The sequence below is a fragment of the Chiloscyllium punctatum genome, chromosome 8, assembly GCF_047496795.1.
Source record: "Chiloscyllium punctatum isolate Juve2018m chromosome 8, sChiPun1.3, whole genome shotgun sequence".
Lineage (NCBI taxonomy): Eukaryota > Metazoa > Chordata > Chondrichthyes > Orectolobiformes > Hemiscylliidae > Chiloscyllium > Chiloscyllium punctatum.
In genome coordinates, this window is record NC_092746.1 from 51,006,189 (window position 1) to 51,026,147 (window position 19,959).

At 41.4% G+C, this 19,959-nt stretch overlaps 1 protein-coding gene across 2 annotated transcripts in view; it reads right to left on the bottom strand.

Annotated features, from left to right (window-relative positions):
• sema5a (sema domain, seven thrombospondin repeats (type 1 and type 1-like), transmembrane domain (TM) and short cytoplasmic domain, (semaphorin) 5A) overlaps positions 1 to 19,959 on the bottom strand; it is a 209,607-nt gene that overhangs the window by 55,836 nt on the left and 133,812 nt on the right. For both annotated transcript variants that reach the window (XM_072575518.1, XM_072575517.1), the window contains exons 12-14: positions 16,149 to 16,266; positions 13,117 to 13,298; positions 12,702 to 12,845 (exon numbers count right to left, since the gene is read on the bottom strand). In XM_072575518.1, the coding sequence (XP_072431619.1) occupies positions 12,702 to 12,845; positions 13,117 to 13,298; positions 16,149 to 16,266 (444 nt within the window). The remainder of the gene's footprint in view (positions 1 to 12,701; positions 12,846 to 13,116; positions 13,299 to 16,148; positions 16,267 to 19,959) is intronic.

Below are 19,959 nucleotides of genomic sequence, written 5' to 3' on the forward strand. Positions count from 1 at the left end.
ACCCAGTGTCAGTAAGTGGAGGAAGGGAATGTAGAGCCAATGCTTCCCCTTATGGGTCAATCTAGAATGAGAGTGTAATAATTCCACAGAGGCCAGTATCCTGTTACCAAGTCAGCCTTTATTTACACATGCAAAGTCCTTGACATTGATCCAGCTCCCTCAGAGCCAGTTCTCAGTGTGGCAGGATGTCTGACTCTCCTCTTTTTATGTCAGCCAGGACTCCCTGATTGGACCAGATTAACAGCCCCTATCAGGGAAATCATATTCTATGAGGTCCATCTAGCTGACCTTGTTGCAATCACTACAGAAAGGTCATAGTTTTAGAATAATGGGCCACGAAATGTGGTCTCACCAGTGTTTCAACAGGAAGTCATAACAGCATAAGAACTAAGAGCTGGAGTAGGCAATTCAGTCCCTCCAGCCTACTCCTCCATTTAATACAATCATTGCTGTTCTCATTTTGGCCTCAACTCCAATTTCCTGCCCACTCCCGATAATCCCTTTATTAATTAAAAATTTCTCGCTGTTCTGTTTAAATTTATTCAGTATCTCAGTATCCATTGCAATTCCAGATTGATGACAGATTAAGAGAAGCAATTCCTCCTCATCACCATTTAAATCTGCCACCCCTCAGCCTAAAATTGTGTCCTCTCATTCTAGATTATCCAATAAAGTAAACCATCCACTCTACATCTACTTTGTCAGTCCCATTTAGCATTTTATATACCTCGAATAGAGCTCATCCTTCTAAACTCTAGCAAGTATAGGCCTAAACTGTTCAAGCTCTCCTTATAAGACAAGCCTTTCACTTCTGGAATTAATCGAGTGAACCTACTTTGAACTGCCTCCAATGCAATTACATCAGTCCTCAAGTAAGGATATCAAAACAGTACTCAGTACTCTAGATGCAGCTACACCAATTCCTTGTGCAGTTACATTATTAAGCTCCATCTGCCAAATTTTGGCCCATTCTCCTAACTGAGGTTTCGACCTCAGTGCTACAGCGGGCGCACAGAGAGGGGAGCCGGAAGATAAGCGGAGACCAGTTTAAATTAACGTTTTTCTTTTCGCAGTCTGTTTTTTTTCAACTAGGAGCAGGAACCCGGAAGTCGTCAACAGAGGCTTCTGGGAAGGTAAGAAGTTTGAGTGGAGAAGGAACCCAAGACACTACATGTGTAGTGTCTCCCACCCTCTCTCCTCCTCTAACCTAAAAAAAAGGACTCAGTCGGCTGAACAGCTAAGCTACTTAGTGTTCTTATTTTGGAGACTAAGTGTAGAGTTATGACAGTGCAGGCAGTGGAATGTTCCTCCTGCAGGATGTTTGAGGTAGGGGTGACCACTGATGCTCCTGCCAACTTCACCTGCAGGAAGTGCAGCCAGCTCCGGCTCCTCACAGACCGCGTTAGGGAACTGGAGCTGGAGTTGGATGAACTGAGGATTATTTGAGAGGCTGATAGATAGAAGCTACAGGGACATAGTTACGCCAGAGAACAGAGGTAGCTGGGTAACAGTTAGTGGTGGGAAGGGGAGGAAGCAGGCAGTGCAGGGATCCCCTGTGGTCGTTCCCCTCAACAATAAGTATACCGCAATACAGGGGTAAGCTGCAGTGACCGGGTCTCTGGCACGAGGTCTGGCTCTGAGGCCCAGTAGGGAAAGGGGGAGAGGAGGAGAGCGCTAATTATAGGAGACTATAGTTAGAGGGACAGACAGGCGGTTCTGTGGACATGGGCGAGACTCTCGGATGGTTTGTTGCCTCCCGGGTGCCAGGGTCTGAGACGTCTCAGACTGTGTCTTCAGAATCCTTAACGGCGAGGGTGTGCAGCCAGAAGTCGTGGTGCACATTGGCACCAACGACATGGGTAGGAAGAGGGGTGGGGAGGTCATTCAGGAGCTCAGGGAGTTAGGCTGGATGCTAAAAGCTAGGACGGACAGAGTCGTCATCTCTGGGTTGTTGCTGGTGCCACATGACAGTGAGGCAAGGAATAGGGAGACAGTGAAGTTGAACACATGGCTGCAAGGATGGTGTAGGAGGGAGGGCTTCAGGTATTTGGACAATTGGACTGCATTCTGGGGAAGGTGGGACCTGTACAAGCAGGACGGGTTGCACCTGAACCAGAAGTGCACCAATAACCTGGGAGGTAGGTTTGCTAGCACTCTTCGGGTGGGGGGGGGGGGGGGGGGGTTTACTAATTTGGCAGGGGGATGGGATCCGGACTTGTAGTCCAGCAAGTAGGTTAGCTGTTTTTCAGGATGTAGGGAGGCTGTGGAGAAGGTAGCACTGACAGGGAATACTTGCGGACACAGAGATGGGCTCAAGTGTGTATACTTCAACGCAAGGAGTATCAGAAATAAGGTAGGTGAACTTAAGGTGTGGATCGGTACTTGGGACTATGATGTTGTGGCCATCATGGAAACGTGGATAGAAGAGGGACAGGAATGGTTGTTGGAGGTTCATGGTTACAGATGTTTCAGTAAGATTAGGGGGGGTGGTAAAAAAGGAGGGGGGGGGTGGCGTTGCTAATTAGAAATGGTATAACGGCTGCAGAAAGGCAGTTCGAGGGGGATCTACCTTTGGAGATAGTATGGGCTGAAGTCAGAAATAGGAAAGGAGCAGTCACCTTGTTGGGTGTTTACTATAGGCCCCCCAATAGCAGCAGAGATGAGGAGAAACAGATTGGGAAACAGATTTTGGAAATGTGCAGAAGCCACAGGGTAGTAGTCATGGGCCATTTCAACTTCCCAAGTATTGATTGAAAGCTCTTTAGATCAAGTAGATTGGAAGGGGAGTGTTTGTGCAGTGTGTCCAGGAAGCTTTTCTAACTCAGTATGTAGATTGCCCGACCAGAGGGGAGGCCATATTGGATTTGGTATTTGGTAACGGACCGGGACAAGTGATGTGCTTGTTAGTGGGTGAGCATTTTGGTGATGGTGACCACAATTCTGTGACTTTCACCTTGGTTATGGAGAGAGGTTTTACAATTGGGGGCATAAGACTGTTTTACTGAGGAGCAGAAGGCTGTCAGGGAAGGATGGCGTTGAAATGGGGAACTTTTTCAAGGAACAGATATGATGCGTCCTTGATATGTATGTACCTGTCAGGCCGAAAAGAGATGGTCGTGTGAGGGAACCTTGGTTGACGAGGGAGGTTGAATGTCTTGTAAGGAGGAAGAAGGAGGCTTACATAAGGTTGAGGAAACAAGGTTCAGACAGAGCATTGGAGGGATACATGATAGCCAGAAAGGAGCTGAAGAAAGGGATTAGGAGAGCTAAGAGAGGGCATGAAAAATCTTTGGCGGATAGGATCAAGGATAACCCCAAGGCATTTTATGCGTATGTGAGAAACATGAGAATGACAAGGGTAGGTCCGATCAAGGACAGTCGTGGGAGACTGTGTAATGAGTCGGAAGAGATAGGAGAGGTCTGTGAATGAGTACTTTTCTTCAGTATTTACAAATGAGAGGGACCATATTGTTGAAGAGGAGAGTATGAAACGGACTGGAAAGCTAGAGGAGATACTTGTTAGGAAGGAAGGTGTGTTGGGCATTTTGAAAAACATGAGGATAGACAAGTCCCCCGGGCCTGACGGATATATCCTAGGATTATGTGGGAAGCAAGAGAGGAAATTGCAGAACCGTTGGCAATGATCTTTTCGTCTTCACTGTCAATGGGGGTGGTGCCAGGGGACTGGAGAGTGGCGAATGTTGTGCCCCTGTTCAAAAAAGGGAATAGGGATAACCCCAGGGATTACAGGCCAGTTAGTCTTACTTCGGTGGTAGGCAAAATAATGGAAAGGGTACTGAGGGATAGGATTTATGAGTATCTGGAAAGACACTGCTTGATTAGGGACAGCCAACACAGATTTGTGAGGGGTAGGTCTTGCCTTACAAGTCTTATTGAATTCTTTGAGGAGGTGACCAAGCATGTGGATGAGGGTAGAGCAGTGGATGTAGTGTACATGGATTTTAGTAAGGCATTTGATAAGGTTCTCCATGGTAGGCTTATGCGGAAAGTCAGGAGGCATGGGATAGTGGGAAGTTTGGCCAGTTGGATAGAGAACTGGCTAACCGGTCGAAGTCAGAGAGTGGTGATAGATGGTAAATATTCAGCCTGGAGCCCAGTTACAAGTGGAGTTCTGCAGGGATCAGTTCTGGGTCCTCTGCTGTTTGTAATTTTTATTAATGACTTGGAAGAGGGAGTCGAAGGGTGGGTCAGTAAATTTGCAGACGATACGAAGATTGGTGGAGTTGTGGATAGTGAGGAGGGCTGTTGTTGGCTGCAAAGGGACTTAGATATGATGCAGAGCTGGGCTGAGGAGTGGCAGATGGAGTTCAACCCTATCAAGTGTCAGGTTGTCCATTTTGGAAGGACAAATAAGAATGCAGAATACAGGGTTAACGGTAGGGTTCTTAGTAAGGCGGAAGAGCAGCGGGATCTTGGGGTCTATGTTCATAGATCTTTGCCACTCAGGTGGATAGAGCTTGTAAGAAGGCCTATGGTGTATTAGTGTTCATTAGCAGAGGGATTGAATTCAAGAGTCGTGAGGTGATGTTGCAGCTGTATAGGACCTTGGTAAGGCCACATTAGGAGTACTGTGTGCAGTTCTGGTCGCCTCATTTTAGGAAAGATGTGGAAGCTTTGGAGAGGGTGTTGAGGAGATTTACCAGGATGTTGCCTGGAATGGAGAATAGGTCGTACAAGGATAGGTTGAGAGTGCTAAGCCTTTTCTCAGTGGAACAGCGAAGGATGAGGGGTGACTTGATAGAGCTTTACAAGATGATCAGGGGAATAGATAGAGTAGACAGTCAGAGACTGTTTCCCTGGGTACAATAGAGTGTTAGAAGGGGACATAAATTTAAGGTGAAGGGTGGAAGGTATAGGGGGGATGTCAGGGGTAGGTTCTTTACCCAGAGAGTGGTGGGGGCATGGAATGCACTGCCTGTAGGAGTGGCAGAGTCAGAATCATTGGGAACCTTTAAGCGGCAATTGGATAGGTGCTTAAGCTAGGACAAATGTTCGGCACAACACCGTGGGCCGAAGGGCCTGTTCTGTGCTGTATTGTTCTATGTTCTATGTTCTAACCTACATATGTCTATTGGTAAATTTCTTATTTTCTTTCCACCTATTTAACGTCATCTGAAAACGTGGCTATTGTACTATGTATCTCTGCATCCAAGTCATTAATATAGATTGTAAATAGCTGGGGCCTAAGGACCGAATCCTGTGGCACCCCACTGTTACAGGTTCCCAATCAGAGAAAAGAAACATTTTCCTCATCTCTCTGCTTTCTGTTGGCTCGCCAATCCTCTAACCAAGTTAATATATTACCCCTACCCCATGTGATTTCATCTTATATATCAAGCTTTTTGTGACACCTTATCATGTGCCTTTGGAAGTCCCAATGCACCACAGCTACAGGATACCATTACCCACTTTACTTGTTACATCTTCAAAGAACTCTGGCAAATTAGTCAAACTCAATTTACCTTTCATAAAATCATTCTGACTGATGAATTTTATTTTGACTTTCCAAAAGTCCCATTACTGCTTTCTTAAGTAATGGATTCCAACAGTGTCCCAATGAGAAATGTTAAACTAATTGGTGTCTAATTTCCAACTTTTGGCCTCCCTCCTTTTTTAAATAAGAGTGTAACACTATAATTTTTCAAATCTGCTGGAACCTTTCCAGATTACAGAGATTTTGGAATATACAACCAATGCATCCACTATCTCTACTTGTACTTCTTTCATTAACATCAGATAAGGCCCTCAGCACCCGTCTGTTTTTAATCCCAATAGTTTACTCATTACTTTTTTCCCTAGTGATCATGATTGTTTTAAGCTCCTTCTTTTCTTAAGTCCCTGCACTAGTTGTTCCAGTTGGGTACAGTTTCTGAATTACCTGTTACTATTGTTGACTACTGTCATTGTCACTTTATCTGAACCTAATTGAATTGAGCAATTTTCTGGACCATTTCAGAGAACAGTTCAGAGTCAACTACATTGTTATGGATCTGGAGTCACATATAAGCCAAGTAAAGATGGCAGCTTTCATTCCAAAAATAATATTTTTGTGAACGAGTTGAAGTTTTCATACCAATCAATGACAGTTTCATGGACATGATTACTGAGACTAGATTTTAAATTCCAGATATACACTGTACACTGAATTTAAATTCCAAAGGCCGTCACTGTGGAATTTAAACCTGTGTTTCTACAGCACTAGATTAGGCCTTCATTTCACCCTAAATTTAAAGACACGGTTCCAAAGCATGATCTTATTACCATTCATGCTCTTCTGCAATCATTTCATTTAAAAATAATAGGGATCAGAGTATAATTATAATAAAATCTATTTCTTTCAAACATTATGTTGAACATATTCATCCTGTCTTGCCCTTTAGTTTGTGCTTTGTGCAAACTCACTGCACAGCCTACGAAATGAAGCAGTTAACTTTGTTAATGGTGCAAAAACCAATGCAATAACATTTACAAATTTATTAACTGCAAATGAAAGACCCTACGGATTTCAAAGAAAAATGATATTGAATTCAAAACATTAACTCTGTTTCTATCTGCACAGATGTTGCCAGATCTGCTGAGTTTCTCTAATACCTTCTGTTATTATTTCACATCTCAGCATACTTACTTTGATTTTATTTCAACTTATGAGTGAACCTGATTCAAGCAGCTTCAGTGCTACAGTTAACATGAAATTGAAGCAATCAAACTGCAGGATCTGGACTACAGATTAAATGCATTGCATCCAAAAATCTGACAGTATTTTGTTATTTATTGGATTTGCAAACTAATACTTTTGTCATTTTCCCATTTGGTTGTTCAAAATATTTACATATCCATCAAGAACGCAATTAATTTTAAATGCTCCCAAAATTGGAACATTGTTGAGAAACATGAGCAGGTCATGCTGCTTTTCTGAGGTTTGTTCCCAGTTAAGAAGCTCTGTGCTGAATGCTAAAGAATGCTGAAGAGGAAGGTTTATCTACTCCTGAGTGAAAACTGAAGCTTTATTTTCTTCATCAATATAGCAATTAAAAATACTTCAGTACTTCCACAGTTTACAATGTGGTACAATTATTAGGTTTATAAGATCGTGCTTTGGAACTTTAAATTTACGGTGAAATGAATGAATATGAAAGTCTGAAGTCTGAAACAAAAACAGAGTGCTAGAAAATCAGCAGGGCTGGCTGACAGCATCGGTAGAGAGAAAAACAGAGATAATCTTTCAAGTCTAGGGACCCTACATCAATACAGACTTATGAAGGGTCTCTGGACCCATAATAGTAACTCTATTTTATCTTCCAACAAATGCTGCCAGACTTGCTGTTTTACAGTCGCAGAGATGAACACCACGGAAACAGATTCTTCGGTTCAACTTGTCCATGCTCACCAGGTATCCTAGATTAACCTAGTCCCATTTACTAGCATTTGGCCCATATTCCTCTAAACACTTCCTATTCATGTACCCATCAAAATGCCTTTAAAACTGTACCAGTTTCCATCATTTCCTCTGGCAACTCATTCTAAACGCAGTTGTGAAGAAGTTGCCCCTTACGTCCCTTTTAAATCTATCCCCTTTCACCTTAAACCTAAGCCCTCTAGCTTTGCACTCCCCTACCCTGAAAAAAAGACCTTGATTATTCACCCTATCCATGCCCCTCGTGATTTTATAAACCTCTATAAAGTCACCCATCAGCCTCTGAAGCTCCAGGGAAACCAGCCCCGCTGATTCAGCCTCTCCCAATAGCTCAAATCATCCAACCCCAGCCACGTCCTTGTAAATCTTTTTTGAATCCTTTCAGGTTTCCCAACGTCTTTCCTATAGCAGGGAGACCAGTACTGAATGCAGTATTCCAAAAGTGGTCTAACCAAAGTCTTATACAGCCGCAACATGACATTCCAACTCTTCATAGTCAGTGCACTGACCAATAAAGGCAAGCGTGCCAAACATCATCTTCTCTACACTGTCTACCTGTAACTCCACTTCCAAGGAACTATGATCCTGCACCCCAAGGTCTTCTTTTTGGCAACACTCCCCAGGATCCCACCATTAAGTGTAGAAGTCCTGCCCTAATTTGCCTTACCAAAATGAAGTACCCCACATTTATCTAAATTAAACTCCATCTGCCACTCCTCAGCCCATTAGCCCATCTGATCAAGGTCCCATTCCACCCTGAGATAACCTTCCTCACTCTCCATTTCATCACTAATTTTGCTGTCATCTGCAAACTCTGTAATCATTCCTCCTATATTCACATCCAAATAATGACAAAAAGCAGCAGACCCAGCACTGATCCTTTTCCCACATTGCTTCTTCAGCACACTGTTTTCGTTTCAGATTTTCAGCATCCACAGTTTTTTGTGTTTATTTTCATATACTTAATTCCTCCTGACAACAGTGTGAAAGATGGAGCTGATGATTTTATTTTACAAGCCAAGATTATTTTACTGAGAAAAGGGTGCAATACATTTTATTTTATTGTTTTTGTTTTAAGAGTCGATAATGATGAAAATGACTATGATGTTGGTAAATGTACTGTGAGTTTCCAAGATCTACAGAAACATTAAAATAGTCCACTTACAAAAAAGTACACTTTAAATTGTCTACTTGATTTCAGAATAGGATACAGTTGAGGTTTAAAGAATACATGATCGGCATTTCTACCCATGTCATCGCTATGTGAAGGTCATTATAAAGATTGGGATAAAGACTGTCTAAAACATCATTGAATATGACAGACAGTGGGTTAGTCTGTTATGATCCAGGCAAGTAAGAGAAGCTACAGACAGCAAGACGCCTTGGTTCATCAGGCAAATATCTGGTTGGGAGCTTGGACTCAGATAGAAAAACAAAAATCATGAATTTCAATAGTGCTGGAAGATTTGCCTAGATTTAGCCAAAAGAAGAAGTCACAAGGAAAATTCATACCGAAAGAAAGTTCTGGAGTTAAACATTTCTAAGCTGGGTAAAGAAAATTTTGGAAATAAAAATTGGGAGCTAAGAACCATTTGGACTGAATCTGGAAGAATTACGTGCTTACTTAATGCACATGTAACAGATGGTAGGTTTTTCAGTTGTGTTAAAAGTTGTCCTGTTGAAAAGTATAAATTGCCTAAAATGTGACATATAAACAATGGTTCTTTGAGTTTGTTTGTTGCAGAAAACATTTTAAATTATTAAAATTTGTTGTGTCATTTGTTCAGTTATAAACTGAAAGTTCACATTTCGTTTTCTGTTTTTGGTCTTCTGTGGAGATCATAACAGGGTTATTAAATTGGGCCAAAATTTGGGAGTAGGCCACAGGTCCAGCCATGGGGCCTGGAAGCAGGAGTGCAATTGCTTGGATGGGGATTAATTGCCAAATTAAGGGTGGGTGGGCGTGGAGTCTGACCATTAAAGGAGTAAAGGTGGGTCCAAGGCGACATTATATCCAGTGCTACTGTCATGTTTGAAAGGCTGTCAGCACTCCATATCGTGGAGACAACTGGGACATCTTCAGAGACAATGGTAGGTGGAAGGTTGAGATGGATGTTCAGCACATTGCAGGCCACCATGACACGTGAGACACATACTGGGGCATATTGAAGGATTCCACAGGGTCAGTCTAGGCAGCTGAATTATACATTCAGAAACTAAGTAACCTGCTCGATATTCACTCAGATGGCCTTGTGGCAGATATTATTCTTCAACACTGCATCCATTCATGTATTCTTCATTGACGATAGTCACCATGTCCTGAGTGGATAGTCCTCATCTGCAATTAAACGTTCCTTAACCAGACTGGTGAGTAGTTGGAAATGTTGCATCACCTGTGATTCCAAAGCCTGTACGGGTCCCGACTGCTTTCCGTCAACTGTGCAAGCACCGAAGGATCCTTCTGCAATGGTCACAAACCAGTTGGACATTGATAGAATAGGAGCCATTCCTGTTGAGAAATGCTAGTTGCTGGTGTACCAGAGACTTTGCAGCGACATTTATGCAGTCAATCACACATTCCCCTGTAGAAATTCACCAATGATCCAAAATTCAATGGTTCTTTCAGCTTGACTACCAGTCAGTCTAGGAATGTGTACACTTACTGGCCCGATTGAAGATCTAGGACATTGGTTACCACCTTATAGCATCGATGAGTCATAGACTGTGAGATCCCACACATCTCTGGTAGATCCCTGGAAAGATCCAGAGGTGCAGATGGACCCATGCAGATTAGTTCATCCTCCACCATGGCACAAATCAATGACATTCCAGGAAAGATCAAATGCAACTCCTGTTTCCTACCCACCCCTCCATTTCCTGTGCTCAATCATCTATTTCCAATTGGGACCCCATCGGCATTTCCCTTTGGTGGTATCTTTCCCTCTCTTTCAGTAACACTGCCGTTTGGACATTTCAAGGGAACTGACTTTCTAATGGTAGGTCACCTCTGTTCTCAGGAAGCAATTTGCAGACCCTCTTGTATTTTTCCTTGATCTCTTAGCTGAGGCAGATCTTCCTGTCAGCCCTGAGGTTGCAGCTGTTTCCCTGTCTGTGTCTGCATTCCTCTTTATTCCTTCTCTTCCTCACTAAAGGTTCTGAATGTTGGGTGAATAAGGCTCAAAGCATGTGATCTTTTTCTGTTTCCAAAGCCTCACATCCAAATGGAACTCCTATTTCCTACCCAATCCTCCATTTCTTGTGCTCAATGGTCCATTTCCAATTGGGATCCCGTCAGCATCTCCCTCTCTGTCAGTATTTGTTTGCCAGTGTTTTCACTGTTCCATTCTCCCTGACAAGGCACACTCATCCAGTTCCTGGAAAAAGCCTGCACTAAGCTCTCACTCACATGCCTTCTCCATTTACCATTTGTAAAGTGGAAAAATTTCCATAAATTTGCTGTCAATGGGCTAAATAACAAGCTTAATTATATTTCTGTCATGTCAGGCATCATATCTTCCCTCCAGGTCGGTCGGTCGCTGTCAGGAATATTTGGCTTTGATGCAAAGGCATCAGGCTTTAGGCCCACTTCACTGTCACCCTGCTACTTCTCAGAGAATACAGAAAGTTCAGGCTTCAACTGTACACAGTGGAACATAACTATAAAATTACTAGGAATAAAGTGTAAAACTAATGCCAAATCCAGTTTAGTGCATTTGCAGAAAGGCAATTTTTGGAGAAATAAAACATATGGTCAAGTTTGTGAAGCATCCAGGTTAGTAAACTGATTTATAAAGAACAGTATATAGTTTCATTGATCAAATCAAGGATTAACACACATAGATAATTCAGGGATCAAGTATCAGTGAATGTTAGGTTCAATGTCTTCCTGAACTTTACAAAATCCAGCAAATTCAAACACTACTGTTTCTGCCTCCCATAAAGTAGGAGACCTTCACATCATTAGTGTACTGATACCTTAATCAATACAATTTTCTCCTGTCATGCACAGAATAAGTAACTAATTTAAGTAAACACTGGGATTGTACTGTAATCCAGAGTTTTAAATAGTGGTGATATCAATCAGATATATTTTAGCCCTGATAAGTGGGCCATAGTTTCTCCTTCCACTTATGCATTGATATCACTCGCTACCAGCCTAATTTCCTTATAACCTATCATTACCTTTGCTGTGAAGGCATAAAACAGAATCATAGAATCTCCATTCTTTATGTCTGTCCCATTTATATCTCTCTAAATCCCATTCTTTTTCTGTTATTTCAGTTTCAATATGTTTTTAATCCAATTTATATTACTTGGTTTAGGTTCTGCACGACTCAAGTCTACATTTACGCTATGACAGAGACCCTCTTCACCATGACAGAAGAATTGGATATCCTGAGTCTCGCCCCAAACCCAGCATTTTCCATTTTGAGAGGGACAGGGTTAGGGGGCAAGCTATTGTTCACAAATTTGTAGTTCATGGAGATAGCTGGCCATTAAATGATCAGCTGCCTCCACTCAATATGGATTTCAGGGTCAGTGATGTGTGGATCCGACAGCATGGAGATTAGAGCTTTGATTTGTTTTGAATAATCAGGGATCCATTTGGATAGCTCTGGATGCAATCTCAGGACATCTTTCAGCTGAACGGCAGGGATTCTCTGGAGGGAGCAAGTTAACTATTCTTTGGGAGTGGGTGAGAATACTTACTGGGGAAAAGACTGTGCATAAAAGGCATATAAACCCCTGGGAACTGTCCAACTTGTCAAGGCATGAAAGGTACCTTTCAAGAAATATCAAACTTGTCAAAGAAGTGTTGGATTGTTAAGACATTTCAAGAAGTGTCAAAAAGGTCAACACTTGCCAAATTAGATTTTATGAATGAGAGTACTTTTCTTAATAGTGTAGTCTGCAATACATAATAAAACAGTACTTTTTTTTGCCTCTGTGTATGGCTATCGTGGATAGTAGGTAAATTGACGTTTTAGGTGAAGGGGAAATGTCATGGATGGAAGTAGGTACTAGAGAGGCATAGCAGGTTTTTCATGGATGGGGCATTGGGAGTGTGTGGGTGTAAAGTGAGTGTGGGAAGGTGAAGCCTGGAGGAATGTATATTTTGTACTTTTAAAAGTTTCTGGACACATTGCTGGAGCCCCAAGATAGGCCTTATGTCCTGACTTGAAATGCAATGAAACGCAACCCAGAACACATATACGCTAACTACTTTTTCCTCAATATAGTAAACCTGTGGGAGTGTTTTACATACCGCTCTTCACGGTTCTGTCCCACGCAGACACGCCCACCATGCCGAGGAGTTGGGTTACTACAAGACCGCTGTCGGACCTGAAATCCTATTCCACAACTTGTACTGCAAGGAGACCACAGCGTCCAAGGCGTCCAGCCACCATTCCTATTAAACAATGTGATTAAATTTCAGCTTTCTAGTTTGAACAATTACAGTCAATAAGCAGAAGACTGAAGATGTGTATCGCTGTTTCCAATATCCTGGTCTGTAACATGTAAGATATAAATCAGTTATCTCTTACAGAGAACGATCTGTACTCATACATCTTAGGTCACACACTAGGACAAGATGACGGACATTTAAGAGGAATGAGTCAAATAAAATTTGACTGGAAAATAATACCTGAATCATGGTTCTCCCTGTTCTTTTTGCTTACCTAGAACAGTTTGCAACCTCCATGCTGGCACCCTCACACTGTCGTCCTCCACACTGTGGAGATGGACTATCACACAGACGGGTTCTACAGACACATAACCCAATGGTGTTACCATCAGCATGGCTGCAGGGTTTCCACGGCAACCAAGATCCAAAATTCCCATCCGTAGTCATGTTTCTTGTCTAAAAGACAAACAACCAGTAAAATATTAGGGCACTGCAAAATAAGATTGAAGTTGGTTACTTTTGGTTGCTCATTCCACAAATACTGCCAGGTTGTTTCATACTTTGAAATCAATACACTTCTGTCTGTGTATCACCTACATTATGATTAGTGATGATGATCATTGTGGCTAAATTAGACAAATGTTTGGTCAACAAGGGGTTGAGGGTCATGGGGACAGGCAGAAAAATGCCTGAGCATTGAATGGCCTACTCGTGCTCCAATTTTTAATGCTCTAATACATTCCAGTGATAACATATTGGCATAAACGCAAGGTTTTGTATTCAATCATTCACTGATGGTGGATATTGTTTCTGATATAACTCTGAAAATAAAATTGCTGGTTCAATCCTACAATATGCAGAAAGTCTGTTCTGAAGAAGGGTTACCAGACCTGGAACATTAACTCTGATTTCTCTCTACAGGTGCTGCAAGACCGGCTGAGCTTTTCCGGCAATTTCTGTTTTTGTTGTAGAAGATTATGTTGGGAGAAGGATAAAATGACATTGTAAAAATTTGTGACAAGGTCAGCCAGGTGGACACCACAGAATATGGTCAGCCAGGTGGACATCACAGAATATGGGGCTGTTAACCTAGTCCAATCAGGGAGCCCTGGCTGACAGATAAGAACAAGACTGTCCACACTTGCACATATACAACATAGGTGCGAGGGGAAAAAAACACTACTATAGTTAGGCGGTAGTGTAGGGGTAAGGAAATAAAAACAAATGTTAGAGGTTCTGCTCATCCTTAGGGCTGGCTCTGAGAAAAAAAAGAATAAGACTGTCAGACATCCTTTTCACTCTGAGAGCTGCCTCTTAAGGAGTGGACCAATGCAAGGACTCTGAATGTGTAAATAAAGGGTAACTTGGTGATGGGATACAGGGCCTGTGAGGAGTTATTTAAGGCATCTTTCAATTTAGCTTTCTCAAATTGAGTTACAATAGGAGTAACTAAGATGAAGACATAAGACAGGACTAAAGTGAGCAGTATGGAAAAAATAATGACAAAACTTCCATTTGTAGACTCTGTGGATTAAATGTCATAATAGCACGACTGTAGGCTTGGATTTTGTAGTCAGCAGCATGTAGTAATGCTCACCTCTGACCTTGAAGAAAGCTGTTCACAAACATCTGGTGATCTCTGTGGTATAGCTTTCCTATTTCCTGATGTTAATTGGAATCTGGTGTCAAATCAAGATGATCTCCAGACATCCAGGAACAGTGACATCATCAAAATGCCATCAAATTACAGTTACAACTTATTCAACAAGATGTTACTTTTTCAAGGCTTTTTTTCATATTGAAATTCATAGAATAAAAATTGACATTCTTGTCAGTTCAATAGTTTCTCATTGATTGCAGTCTGGAGGTATTTCAACATCTCACCATTTGGAGAAACACAGAATCACTGAGAGTATCTTCTGGATTTCCACATTAAATGGCACATAAGCTGATTCCATACGTTGCAATCAGTCTCAGAGATACAATGACAGCAAACAACAACAGCTGTGTCATTATTAGTATTTTGAAGTCTGGGTCATAGACTCGAAGAATGCTTCCCAGATAACTCAATTTTCCATCACATTGAAAGAATTGCTGTTTGATGGATTGACAGATCAACAAAATATCCCAATTAATGAATAATGCTGAATGCTCTGCCTTTCTCCAGCCACTCAACTTAGACATTTCTTGTAGCACTCATCTTCACCATTGTTGCTGTAACCTCAACTGAATTACTGCATCAGACAAATTGCTTCCTTACTCACAATCCAAGATGCCAGGGCTGCCACTGATTTCCTGTACGTAGGTACATGTGACTATAATAAATCAAAAATCAAAATCAAACCAGTGTCTTGTGAAGTCTAGAATACTCTGTCTCATTAAAATCTCTCACTATCTCTCATGTCACCTTTAATGACTGATGTACACACACCCATGTTTATCTGCCCCTCCACACTCTTTTAAGCAAGGGTAGTATTCTTAACTGCCTCTCCATGTTTTTTGTAACAAAGTGCATCACCTCACAAGTTGTTTTGTGGCACTGTTTAGAACACCTTTTGGAATTCCATGTACGCCACATCAACAGTCTTCCCTTCAATGAGACTATCTGTTAGATCTTTAAAAAAACGCAGCAAATTAGTTATATATAATTTTCCCTTAAAAGAATATATGCTGACATTCCCAAAATACTCATTTAATATCTTAGCCATGCTAAGATACCATAGTCTAAATGCCCTTTTGGTCCCTAACTGCCCCTAAAATCAAAATTTGGTCCCTAAAATCAATCTTTTACTATTGATGTGCTTATCCAAGTTTTTCTGATTTTCTGCTATGTTAGCAGCCAACCTTTTCTCATGAATCGTCTTTACTTCAAAACTAATCACTGTGCTGCATGCCTGTTTGATGCTGCATTTTTATTAAATTTTTCTTGAAGTTCGTAGATAATAAATTCCTCTTCGTATTATTGAAGAAAGCCTTGGTAATTTCTAGCAACTACGTTTTATTTGAAATGTGATAGCTACACACTAAAAGTAACAAAACATTTGATGCGACCAACCAACGGGTTTAGAAAGAGGTCAGACAATTTTCTCACCTCACCTGGTTGTAACAGTGGTTACAGTGCATTATAAAATTTAAAACAGTTCTCCGCATTAACGATTGATAGAAATCTTTACTGAAAAAGTAAAGAACAATAAAGAATCAGCAACATGTAAGCAATGGTTTGTATCATCCAATTCAATAGTCTGTTTCATCAGAAATATTCGATGTTTTAAAGAAAGTGGGAATTCTGAGATTGAACATACTCACTGGGCACAAGCTGATTTCTTGCTCCCACTGGGTCATGCTCATGCTTTCTTCTAATGTTGTGCATTTCTTTAAGACCAAGTCCCAGCCACAGTAAGGGTCTCGAGCTCCCATACATGAACTGTAAGCACAGGATAATGAGGTCAAATCTCAACTTTAACCCATTCATACAACTGCACAGAACATCACTAGATCATATTCTATTTTGCAACATTTGTTATCCACTTATGCATATCTGCATTTGAGTCAACTAGAATTAAATTCTGTCTTCTGTCTTTTCTCAGGAAGCCATAAGGACAGAAATTTGAGACAAAAGCAGTCCATGACAATCTAGAATCCTCATTTGTTTTTACACTTGGAGTCAACAAGAGCAACACATACTGCGAATGTTTATTCTGTTTGCTTTTGATAATGGCTTATTTAACAAATTGATCCAGCATATCTATGAACATAGAATCCCTACAGTGTGGAAACAAGCCCTTCGGCCCAACAAGTCCACACCGACCCTCTGACGAGCAACTCACTCAGACCCATTCCCCTATCCTATTATCCTATATTTACGCCTGACTAATGCAACTAACCTAAACATTACTGAACACTATGGGACAATTTAGCATGGCCAATTCACCTAACCTGCACATCTTTGGATTGTGGGAGCAAACTGGAGAACACGGAGGAAACTCACGCAGACAAGGGAAGAATGTACAAATGCCACATAGACAATCGCCCAAGGCTAGAATCAAACCTGGGTCCCTGGTGCTGTGAGGCAGCAGTGCTAACCACTCAGTTGCCGTGCCACTCCTGAGGTCCTAATCCCAACAGTTACACTGATTGTGCCCTCTTGTGACCTCCATCAGCCAGAAGCCTGGACTTCTGCATAGCCAATGACGTTCAAGTGAGGAAACTAGATGGATGGATAAGTGGGCAAAAATTTGGCAAATGGAGTACAATGTGGGAAAATGTGAAGTTTTTCATTTTGGAAGGGAGAACAAAAGAACAGAACATATTTAAATAGAGAAAAACTGCAGAGAGCTACAACGAAAGGAACTTGGGGCTACTCATGCACATATGCTAGCACACAGATGCAGCAAGTAATCTGGATGGTAAAAGGGGTTTAGAGTATTGGAGACGGGAAGTCTTTGTGGAACTATACCAGATGCTGGTGAGACCACATCTGGAGTACTGTGAGCAGTTTTGGTCTCCTTATTTAAGATATCATTTCATCGTAGGCAGTTCAGAGAAGGTTCACAAGGATGATCTCTGGCATGGAAGAATTGTCCTATGAGCAAAGGCTAAACAGATTGGGACTCTACTCACTGGACTTTAGAAGAATCTGTTTGAAACATATAGGATTCTGAAAGTGTTTGACGGGGTTAATGCTGAGAGGATGTTTCCCCTCATAGAAGCGTCAAGGACTAAAGGGCATTGTCTCAGAATAAGGGGGTGCCAATTAAAGACTAAGATAAGGAGGAATTACATTTCTCAGAGGGTTGAGAATCTTTGGAATTCATTGCCTCAGAGAGCTGTGGGGGCAGAGTTATAGAATCATAGAGATGTACAGCACGAAACAGACCCTTCAGTCCAACTCGTCCATGCCAAACAGATATCCAACCCAATCTAGTCCCACCTGCTAGCAGTTGGCTCATATCCCTCCAAACCCTTCCTATTCATATACCCATCCAAATGCCTTTTAAATGTTGCAATTGTCCTTGTGCATTTTTAAGGCTGAGATAGATCTTGATCAGTAGGGGTATCAAGGATTATGGGGAAAGGGCATGAGGAATCTCGGATCAGCCATGATCCTACTGAATGTCGGAGCAGGCTTGAGGGGCCCAACAACCTGCTCCTGCTCCCGCTCCCATTTCTTATGGTCTTATGGATTTCAATGGGAGCTAGCAATTCCTCCTGGAGCTACTTGGGGTGAATTAACGAAAACCTAGTCAGAATATTTCAGAATACTTCACAGTGAAAGGAAACTGTTCAGGTTAAATCATTATATTGATCTTAATGGCCAATGTTAGATCAGTGGATGTGTACACATGAAGAATGGGGTGATACTGGTATGATTTAATACAATGCAATGTTAAACTTGAATGGAATTGTAGCTTTGAGAATATCCAAAATAAACACTTTGAGGTGCAGATTCCATGGACCCTTTGAACATGGGGCGTGTATAGAAGCAGAGGTTCCATCTATTTCTTTCATGCACCATGACCTTGGCTAAATCCCACAACCATTGCCATTCAAACAATAAAAGTGAACACCAAACCTGTAAATGCACAACAGAGAATTTCACTCCATTATCAGCTGGAGTACTGGAGCATTGCCTAGCCATGAGGGTGACCATTAGCCTGTCAAGTCAAAGATCCTGAAGCAGGGAGACAATTTAGTTTGTCTTCAAGAATAATTGGCAAGAACATCTGTACCAGATCTTTAACATCTACCTTGTCTGTGCCGCAGAAGGTCCTGTTTGGCTTATGAAAGACCCCCTTTCAGAATTCCAATGTGACAGCACTCCCAATATCACTCCATCCCCAAAACAGGTATTGGCCTGAAAACAGGAGGCTAGACCCACATCCCTCCACTGTTCCCTCTTCCGCAGATTGTGGTTCACTGTCTTCTCTGTGACTGAGATGGTAATTCACCAGATCTAGAGCCTGCTGCTGCCAGAATTATCCCAGAATTGGGCAGTGTCATTTACTTTCTGCTGTTTTTTTATAACATGATCATTAATGTTAACATGGCGGAATGAATTAATGGTCTATGGTCAACACTGCATATTTATAGCAATATCTATTTCACAAAAACAGAGTCAGCAAGCAATCTCCATTAGTGTAACAATTACCATGGATTCAACTCTTGCTGGTATAAAACTAGCTCGTTTTCTCATTGGTTTAATTAATGCCTGCACCAGGACAATAACAAAATGCATTACGTAACAAAAGTGCGAAAGTTTCAATGGAATAAAAGCTAGGAAACTCTAAACACAACCTACAGTATTATCAAAGATTTTATCAAGGTGCAGTAGTACACAATTATCTTATCTTGGTTATTTCTTATTTTAAAACTACCAAATAATTCAGAGATGAGGTAATACTCTACAGTATTAAGGCTACTTTCGACAACATATGAAATACTGCCATTGGAATTCTAACCTTTGTAAAGTTTGTTTTTCATAATTCTCTCACTTAATCTATAGTCTTAACAATTCTGCTGATAAACTGTGTTAGCGCAGTCCAGACAGAGCCTTTGTGATCCTTGCTTTGAAAACGCTAATCCAAATGAGGTTTAACTGCGACAAAACTGTCTGACATAGAAAAGACAAAATGTGGACTGCGATTAAAAACCTACAAAGCTGCTTTGATAAGAAAGTGGCTGGATAGGTGAAATTTGATGCAAGATCGATGACTTATCACTATATCATTAAGCACCTTTGTGCGCTGGCTCAGTCAGAATGTCCTGTTGAGTGGTTCCTGACTTCAGCTTCCAAATAGCTGAGAAAAATTGAAAAGAGGGAAATTGAAATCATCAACCTCTGGTTTTAGTGTTTTCCACTCAATACCCACAATCCCCTGAGCAAACAAATGCATACAGTGACTGTCAGTATTGATCCATAGCAGACAACAAAAAACAAGATAAACTCACCTATTACTGGAGCACCAGACCCTTCAATATACCGCTGTGTAACAACTGCAACTGCACTACTTAACGCTACTGTCATTGCAAACTGCCAACACCTCTGACCATGATTTAGGCAATGCTTGCAAAGAACTTCCTTTCCCCCGTTGCTATTGCAATAGAATGGCATAGGTTT